At 36.1% G+C, this 9,933-nt stretch overlaps 1 protein-coding gene across 2 annotated transcripts in view; it reads left to right on the top strand.

Moving 5' to 3' along the window:
• The window catches only part of LOC108376767 (sodium-coupled monocarboxylate transporter 1-like), a 10,836-nt gene extending 1,274 nt beyond the window's left edge, over positions 1-9,562 (top strand). The window contains exons 2-11 of one of the 2 annotated variants that reach the window (XM_017633009.1): positions 1,576-1,735; positions 3,470-3,587; positions 4,752-4,819; positions 5,447-5,598; positions 5,825-5,965; positions 6,040-6,148; positions 7,863-8,243; positions 8,321-8,478; positions 8,948-8,953; positions 9,210-9,562. In XM_017633009.1, coding sequence (XP_017488498.1) covers positions 1,576-1,735; positions 3,470-3,587; positions 4,752-4,819; positions 5,447-5,598; positions 5,825-5,965; positions 6,040-6,148; positions 7,863-8,243; positions 8,321-8,478; positions 8,948-8,953; positions 9,210-9,558 — 1,642 coding nt within the window. In that variant the 3' untranslated portion in view covers positions 9,559-9,562. The remainder of the gene's footprint in view (positions 1-1,575; positions 1,736-3,469; positions 3,588-4,751; positions 4,820-5,446; positions 5,599-5,824; positions 5,966-6,039; positions 6,149-7,862; positions 8,244-8,320; positions 8,479-8,947; positions 8,954-9,209) is intronic. The other variant, XM_017633008.1, reaches the window with a different exon arrangement.
• The last annotated feature ends 371 nt before the right edge of the window (positions 9,563-9,933 follow it).

Below are 9,933 nucleotides of genomic sequence, written 5' to 3'. Positions count from 1 at the left end.
TTTTTTTTTCAAAAAGTTATTCAAGAAACTATTTTTCAAATCGGTCCAGCTCATGTAAATCTTAATATTATTCCGAAATATTTTGGTGGACGTCTTCAAATATAACAAGTTTTGTAATCCCGGCGGAAAAACCGCCCGCCACTTTTTTTGGTGACGCAGTCTAATGTACATTAGGGTGAATCACCAAAAAAGTTGCGGGTTTTCCACTTGCGCGAAAATATTTCGGGAAAATATTAAGATTCTATTAATATTACATTTAAGATTAAGAATAAGTTTAAGATCAAGATTAAGATTGAGGTTAAAATTAAAATTTATATTAAGATTGAGATTAAGATTAAGATTGAGCTTGAATTTTGGATTGAGATGAAGATTGGGATTAAGATTAAGATTAATATTAAGATAAAAGTTAAGATTGAGATTGAAATTGAAATTAAGATTGAGATTAAGATGAAGATATAATTAAAATTACGATTGGGATTAAGATTAAGATTGAGATTGAGATTAAGGTCAAGGTTAAGATGGGAAAAAAATAAAAGTTAAGATTAAAATAAAGTGGATCATTAAAACAAATATAAAGACAAAGACAAATTTTCAAATAAAACATTTCATATCTTACTTTAGTTAACACAATTCACTTGTGAAATCGTTAAATTTTTTTTCTACTAATTATATGGGGCGAATTCCTGTTTTCGAAGGAATTGGAAAATTTTCAGTTCTTACAAAAACCAATTTTTGACCCAATACCTCGAGAACATATACTTTAAAAAAAAGTAGGGTATAAGGTAGTGAATTTAATAACTTTTAATTTTATACACATAACACTTCGTTTGACGGATCATTCAGGTATTAACTACCTTGACGATTGACCTTTTGTTTAATAAAAAACCGTAATTTGTCGATGTGATGAAAAAAGAATGACAGAAAGGAAATATTTGTAAATAACTATTTTTAAAAAGCGGTGCGTAGCCAATTTTTCGTGAACTTCATTGGCTGTAAACTTGTGATATTAATTGAAATGTATATAAGATCCATACAAAAAAAGATCACCCTAGCCACTGGCTACAAAACATCAAACTCTTTTTTCATAATTAGTTTATTTATGACCCAATTTTTGGATGTGTATCCTCATTGAAAGGTATGTTTGAGAGCTATGCATTTCTTTAAGATCATGGAAAACGTTATTGTTTAAAAAATTTTATATTTTATAGGACAATTCAGGTTACTAAGGCGTACTTAATAATGTACATATTTTAGACTTTGCCAGAGATCCAGCACAGGTTCTAGGTAATAGCCCATTTCCACCAAGAGCTTGACTGCAGTTAAGTGCTCAGATAAGTTCCAATTAATTTCTTACTTTTGCTCTTTTGTCTTAATTTAATTTTACTTATTATTAGCGCAATTACCCCGTTCGAGTTGTAATCTCATTTTTAAAATATGCATAAACTGCAGTTAAAGCTTGGTGGAAATGAACTATACAAATTTTACCAGCTTGTAGTTAAAACGTTAATCTTACTTTGAACTGTGTGCACATGTTGAAAAAATTTTTACTCTCTTTTGTATTTTCTCTTTTTGCAGTCAACTGTCTGCCTTATCCATAACATCAGTTCCAGCCGAGAACTATGCATTTGGCATCAATCAAATTTTTCTTGTGTTTTCCATGTTTGTGGTGGCGCCATTAATATGCTACGTTATAACGCCAGTATTCTACGAGAATAATATATCCAACTGCTACGAGGTAATGTTTGAAACTTATTCTTCCTTTTTCTTTTCCTATCTCCTTTATATAGGAAATTACATTGGTTATTCATGCCAAGTTTTCGTTTGTCCATCCAGTTTAAAATATAGTAAGATCAATCGATTTCTACCATCAAAAATAAATAAGGATGGGTTAAGGGCCCGCTTTGACAGTGTTATTCCCACAAGGAGAGATTTACTCGAAAAGCTGATTCTCTCTTTCATCGCACTTGCTGCTGTTCCTCTCCGTTTTCCACCATAAACCACAAGACCAGCCCCCTTCCGCGGAGGTGGTGGCAACATAGAGTCACATGGAAAATACGGAAAAGCAACCGCAAACTATTTCTACACATTCTTGCCCTTAAGCTCAACCTCGCAGCAGGCAAGGCCTTAAACAGATTTTCAAAAGTTTTATCACTGTAAAATGTCCTGTAAAATCACAAGTCCTCCGTCTGACCGCGATTTTATCAAATAGAATATTGAGTTCACATAGGTAATCCAGTCCATGATATTTAAACACCCGGAGTTCCTGAATCGCTGCTATGTTGGGTTTCTCAAGCAGCAGGGTTAGCCGTTGATATATAAGATAACTACCCACCTCAGATTGATGCAGGTTTATTTGGATGGCAGACCTTACTGGTACTACCACCAAAGTGAAAACGGCCATCTCTGCACAAACTTCCGCCACGCCCGCACTCCCAACGCAGCGTTAAAACCCTTCCAAAAATCATTGTCTCATTTCAAGAAGCATTCAGTAATTCAGTAAGGACAAAGCCAATCAAGCCCCTGATGCCAAGGCGGCCATTGGCAGATAACTGCTTACTGTCAGAATAAAGAGAGAAGTCGATCCTTATACACAATAACTCGAGCAAAAAACGAAATGGTATTGAATTAGGTGGTAACCACGCATAACTTCCATATAGCGGTATTTCCCGCAAAAACCGAATGCAAATTGTTGGAAGTTGGAATGCGATGAATTTTTACATAAAATAAGATACCGCGCCCATCCCCCATATAACGGTAATTTACAGATATACGAAAACTGCGATAAATTAGTAACTACCGAAGCTCTTTCACTGAAAATCGATGTTTTTGCAGTAAATCATAATTTTCTGGAAAACGGGCGTGGTACCGCCCAAACACAGTGCCTCGTTGAGGGAGCCGATTTTGTCAATAGGGAGCGGGGAAATTGTTTTCTGAGCAAACTTTTTATTATTTAATCATGGGTACCGCCTACTTAAGACTATTTAAGTAGATGGGTATATACATATAAACCGATAACCGGTTTATCAATTTCTACCAAACTCGGAACAGTTATTGCCCTTGGTACAAAATAGGAATGAGTCAATGGAAGCTGTGCGCATATTAGGTTCGCTTGCGCCTAGGATCGGTATACCCATTTTTTTACTATTTACCCAATTTATTTTTAAATTTTTTCCATTTTGAAATACCTTCTACGTAACCTGTCCTATCCTGAAATCTATCCATACATAAATACATAGTATGGGTACTCTCTGAGTCTTGCAAAGCCCTTGCACGGTGCACGGATTGCACGGGATATGGGATTGCTGTCCCATACGAAAACCGGTTTTTACTGTGCAATCTGTGCACCATGCAAGGGCTTTGCAAGACTCAGAGAATACCCCTAGTATATTGTCTTACTCCTGGCATATTGTCATCATTTTAAACACTATTTTTTCTGCTAATATTTATATGTATGTATATATTTTTACAGTATTTAGAGAAGCGTTACAACAAACTCACTCGACAGCTAGTCACCTGTACATTCATTTTGAATGCCTTCCTCCTGCTGCCCGTCGTTATTTTCATTCCATCAATGGCTTTCGCGCAAGGTGCTTAGAAAATGTTTAGTTTTTTATGCATTTCCACCTACATCTTTATGTATGGGTATATGTCAAATCGGTCAATGGTTGGTTTTTGGTTTTCGAAAGTAATACCAAATTCTAAATTTTACAACTTTCGGGATATTTAGTGCTATAAAAAATCAAAAAAAAAATCTAAAAATAAAAAATTTTAGAATTTTGAAATTGAAAAAATCGAAAAAGCAAAAACTCAAACATTTTTGGAACAATCTTTTTATACAATACCTCCAACTGATCCTAAAAGATGCTGANATCTAAAAATAAAAAATTTTAGAATTTTGAAATTGAAAAAATCGAAAAAGCAAAAACTCAAACATTTTTGGAACAATCTTTTTATACAATACCTCCAACTGATCCTAAAAGATGCTGAAATTTTCAAGAAGATGTTTTTTTTTAAGATAGCAATTTTTTAACTTTGAACAAATTTAGTTTTGCTAAACAATTTTCATATAATTCTGATTTATTTTTAATTTATATTTTTTTTTATAACGTAAAATACCACCTTGATCTTTTAAGATCAGTAAGAGGTATTGTATAAAAAAGATTAGCCAAAAAATTATATAGGTTTTTTTTTTTAATATATATTGATACATATAGTCCCAAATATCACTTTTAAAACCATTGTTGTATTTATAATAGTCTTTGAAATATTTAAAAAATAAACTTACAAAATCCGGGGAGTTGTGAAATTTTGACCTTACGAAAAAAAAACTTTTGTTTTTTTTTTGCAAAACGTCGTTATATGATAAAATAAAAGTTCTGACTTAAATTCATCGAAATCAAAAATGGTCGATGCCAACCATTGGTCGATTTCACATGGACCGACAAATGCATATATGTATATAATTAGTATGGATGTACAGTGGCGAAAATATAAATTGTAAATTCTAAAACTGTATACTACAAAAAAGCTCTAAAAAATCGGAATATAAAGTTTTAAATTTTTATGGAAATTTGTTACAAAGTTCGAACTTTTGATTTACATGTTTTTTAGATAGTAAACTAATACAAGTTTTATTTAACAAAAAAAGACCAAAACTTGATAAAATGCCTCTTCCCTATTTACGTTCTCGCCACCGTATCTTGTGTATCTTTCTTGCTTTTTTTAAGTTAAAATTTTTTGTTCCTTTATAGTGACTGGAATTAATATTCATGTTGTCAATGCAGTTGTGTGCTCGATATGTGTTTTTTACACAACGCTAGTAAGTAACTGTTAATGCTGCCGATCTTCAAAATAATAGGTTTGTTCGTCGAGCAAAAAATTTGTACGAATTTGCACGAATTATCACGATTTTTGCCCAAATCGCGTTCGTGCAGACCAAACAATTATCCAACACTCAAAAATTGTGAGAGCAAAGTGACAGTTCTCTTGGAGAGAAGTTGCAAATTCTTGCTGGAAAAAATTTTGCCAGCAAGAATTTGCAAACACGAAAACATGTGGTTGTGGCGCATGGTTGCATTTTTGTCTACAATAATTTGAATAAATTAGTTCGTTAAATTTAAAAATTTATAAACACGAGCGATTTTTTTATGAAAAAAGGAAGTAAATAATTGTTGATATAATTAATTTAGTTAATTCCANTCTGAAAAAAATGGTATTCTCAATCGGAATGCAATTGCAACCAGAGTCGATTTAAGAAACCCGACAGCTNTTTAAGTTAAAATTTTTTGTTCCTTTATAGTGACTGGAATTAATATTCATGTTGTCAATGCAGTTGTGTGCTCGATATGTGTTTTTTACACAACGCTAGTAAGTAACTGTTAATGCTGCCGATCTTCAAAATAATGCTTTGCCAATTTCCTGCCTTACATTTAATCGTTACTTTTAGGGTGGCATTAAAGCCGTTGTATGGACTGATGTGCTACAAGGCGGCATTATGCTCTCATCTGTGGTGTTAGTGGGCATTTTGGGCACCTTTAAAACCGGAGGACTGACCAAAGTTTTTGAATATGCCTCAGAAGGTGGACGCATGGATGTAAAGTAAGTATCAAAGTAGGCAAATGAGAAATATGAAAGAGCATACTCAATAAAGGTAAACAACTAGACGAAGATGAAAGCGTTGATATGAATAGGATTCCGCATCAGTTTGCGGAGGCCTAATATGATAGGTTTGATAGAGGATGTTCACTGCGACCTTGGGTCTATTGTGCCCTTAGAACTCTGGTGCATCCAGTATTTTTATACTCTATTTCTCACCTTTCCACAGCCTCTCTTTGGATCCACGCGTACGCATCACATTCTGGAATTCATTCATATGCGGCACCATGATGTGGACCGGTCATATTGGCCTTAATCAGAGTTGCGTCCAGCGAATCGTCTCCTTGCCATCTTTGAAGCATGCACAAAGGTAAGAACCAAAAGGTTTCGAAGTACGAGGAATAAAAATTGGCAATTCTTAAATGTCCCATCATTTACATGTAGAGCACTTTGGATAGCTGGCATTGGCTTTATTCTTGTGATGGGCTGGAACTGTTTCATCGGCATTGTGATGTACGCTTACTACCATGACTGTGACCCAATCAAAGCAGGCGTATGTATAGTACTTTTCTTCACTCCTATCCTTCATGCAACTATATACGTACATTAGGGTGGTTCTTAAAATCAAATGAACGATTTTTTTCAGTCTCACCCCTTCAATCGGTAATACCACGGTCACAGATATCACATACAAATTTTNATACTTTTCTTCACTCCTATCCTTCATGCAACTATATACGTACATTAGGGTGGTTCTTAAAATCAAATGAACGATTTTTTTTCAGTCTCACCCCTTCAATCGGTAATACCACGGTCACAGATATCACATACAAATTTTGGTCGCGATTGGAGACGGTTAAGTCGTATCGCACAGGGGCCAAAATTCAGACTCCTCTATAGAGACTCAAAAAATTAAAATTAATTTTTTTGCCAACTCATACCCAAAACCGATACTACCGTAGTCGAAGATATCACATATAAATTTTGGTCCCGATTGGAGTTGTTTAAGGCGTGTTGCAAAGGGGTCAAAGACCAGCTACCTCTAAGGACTCAAAAATTAAATTTTTTTTTTTTCATTCAATTCCCAAAATCGATACTACTAAAGTCTAGGATATCACATATAAATTTTAGTTCCGATTGGAGTCGGTTAAGGCGGATTCATAGGGTAATCTGAATTTTTGACCCCTGACCCCTGTGCGCCACGCCTAAACCGACCCCCATCGGGGCCAAAATTTATATGTGATATCATCGACTATAGTAGCATGGACGTAGGGATTGAGGCTGAGGTAATCTGATGTAAACATTCGTTTTCTACATTTGAGGACCGCCCTAATGTACATATACATATATTCGTTTGACCTCTAGCTTGCTCCTCTTCTCTTTCATTAGCTGGTCAACAAGCCGGATAAAATGGTGCCATTCTTTGTGCAGGACATCCTGGGTCACCTAATGGGCATGCCCGGCCTCTTCATTTCCTGCGTCTTTAGCGCCGCGCTCAGCTCCATGTCTGCCACGCTAAATTCCATGGCTGGTGTAGTTTATTTCGATTATATCCGTCCGCGCATGAAGGAGTACCACACAGAGGCGCGCGCCAATTTTATAATGAAGTTAATTATTGTGGCAATGGGTNTGACGGTTAAGTCGTATCGCACAGGGGCCAAAATTCAGACTCCTCTATTGAGACTCAAAAAATTAAAATTATTTTTTTGCCAACTCATACCCAAAACCGATACTACCGTAGTCGAAGATATCACATATAAATTTTGGTCCCGATTGGAGATCTTTTAAGGCGTGTTGCAAAGGGGTCAAAGACCAGCTACCTCTAAGGACTCAAAAATTAAATTTTTTTTTTTCATTCAATTCCCAAAATCGATACTACTAAAGTCTAGGATNTGCAAAGGGGTCAAAGACCAGCTACCTCTAAGGACTCAAAAATTAAATTTTTTTTTTTTCATTCAATTCCCAAAATCGATACTACTAAAGTCTAGGATATCACATATAAATTTTAGTTCCGATTGGAGTCGGTTAAGGCGGATTCATAGGGCAATCTGAATTTTTGACCCCTGACCCCTGTGCGCCACGCCTAAACCGACCCCCATCGGGGCCAAAATTTATATGTGATATCATCGACTATAGTAGCATGGACGTAGGGATTGAGGCTGAGGTAATCTGATGTAAACATTCGTTTTCTACATTTGAGGACCACCCTAATGTACATATACATATATTCGTTTGACCTCTAGCTTGCTCCTCTTCTCTTTCATTAGCTGGTCAACAAGCCGGATAAAATGGTGCCATTCTTTGTGCAGGACATCATGGGTCACCTAATGGGCATGCCCGGCCTCTTCATTTCCTGCGTCTTTAGCGCCGCGCTCAGCTCCATGTCTGCCATGCTGAATTCCATGGCTGGTGTAGTTTATTTCGATTATATCCGTCCGCGCATGAAGGAGTACCACACAGAGGCGCGCGCCAATTTTATAATGAAGTTAATTATTGTGGCAATGGGTTGCTATTGTGTGGCGGGCGGCGCGGTGGTGGAACATTTCGACTCAATCATGCAACTGGTCATAACCAGCACTGGCATCAACACCGGATCTGTGGTAGGCGTTTTTCTGTTGGGTATGCTGGTGCCACGCACCAATGGCAAGGTGAGTTGTTGCTACGTGTAAATGGCACTTTATCGAATGCGAATCTTATTTAATCGTATGCTTTTCCAATGTCAAAGGTGGCGGTGGCTTCGATTATATTCAGTGTAGTAGGCATGTTTTGGATCATTATAATTGGTCAAATGCGTGCCAAAGAAGGTGCCGTGCAATATAAGCCATTATCCAGCAGTATTGAGGGATGTGCGGCACACAATCTACAAGTGGTGATGGAATCTATGTAAGTTTAGTATATTTATGAAAAGAAGTATGTGTATATGTGGAGTAAAGATCAGAGAGTGTAACAAACACTCCGATATGGTGCTCAACTTTCGATCGTTATCGCGTAGACATCTTTTACATTAAGCAAAGTAGAATGGATAATTAGCGAAGTGGCACGAGCCCCAACTTAGCGCTCGCGAAATCAGCTGATCTAGTCTAAAAATACCTTGAAATCGCGCCCATCTCTTCGGAATATATCTAGGCTCGAGTTTAAATAAACTGGATGGTGCATCGGGTATCTTATGATCAAAAGTCACCGATATCACAAGTGAAATCTAAGCAGCTGCAAAAAAAATAATGCTCAATTGATTCCGAACATCGTTCTTTTTGGAAGTACTTTCTTAGATCAGGTCGTCGCTTATTTTAACCTCACATTTCTCTGCATAAATCATATGAAAATCTTCGCTCCTTTTACGTCATTTGGTCAGACGTAAGTACGTCCAAGCCCCTCATGTGGTTGTAGTTATATGTACATACATGGATATAAACCGATCCTCAGATATTTCATATTATAAACATATAGATAGTCCCGGGCTATTTCTTCTAAACTGGTCGATAGCCATTAATCTACGGAATTCTACAATTAATTTGAAAAAGTTATCTTCTACGTAATACATACATACATATGTATGTACTATGGGTAGTACCAATTTTTTATTAATTTGAATATCTTATTTTTATTCTCTCCAGTTCCACCACGAACGACCTTGCACTACAAATGCTCCCTCAGCATATCGAAGAGCCCAAAGTCACGACCGCTTTTGGTAGCAATCGAGAATTTTCCATTTATGAGATATCCTTTTATTGGTATAAGGTAATTGGAGTTCTACTCGTTTGGTTATTAGCCATTCCGCTCAGCTATATTTGGCGTCGCGATGAGGAGGAGAAATTTAATCCACATCTTTACTCGCCATTCATAAGACGTTTTCTTGGGAAACGCTTATCCGTCGAAATGGAAGAGCTACCATTGAAAACACCAATTCCAGTGGATGAGCTGAAAAATGATCTTGAAACAACTATTTCAATGGCGGAGAAATAGATGAACTACAGTTGGAGATAATTTATGTTATATTTAAGTTATAAACCACTACTGCGGCAATAAATAAGTAGTTGTATTACCTTAGACATACATATGTGAGTACGAGTAAGAAAATAAATAAAATACATTTTAAATAATCACATAGAGTAGAACTCCCCAACCAGCTATTCATTTAGAAATTTCTACATCAATTCAAAATGTAGAAATTAAACAGCAACGGGCAAGGCGTATTTAACAGGTGATAGCAGCACCCTTTTATTTTCCTTCGCCTCACGGCTTCATATGTCATATGATGAACTACAGTTGGAGATAATTTATGTTATATTTAAGTTATAAACCACTACTGCGGCAATAAATAAGTAGTTGTATTACCTT

This window comes from Rhagoletis zephyria, unplaced genomic scaffold, assembly GCF_001687245.7.
Source record: "Rhagoletis zephyria isolate East Lansing unplaced genomic scaffold, Rhagoletis_zephyria_1.1 Rzeph_scaffold_10926, whole genome shotgun sequence".
NCBI lineage: Eukaryota > Metazoa > Arthropoda > Insecta > Diptera > Tephritidae > Rhagoletis > Rhagoletis zephyria.
Note: the sequence above shows the minus strand (reverse complement) of the source record. Positions and strands in the feature narration are given on the sequence as shown.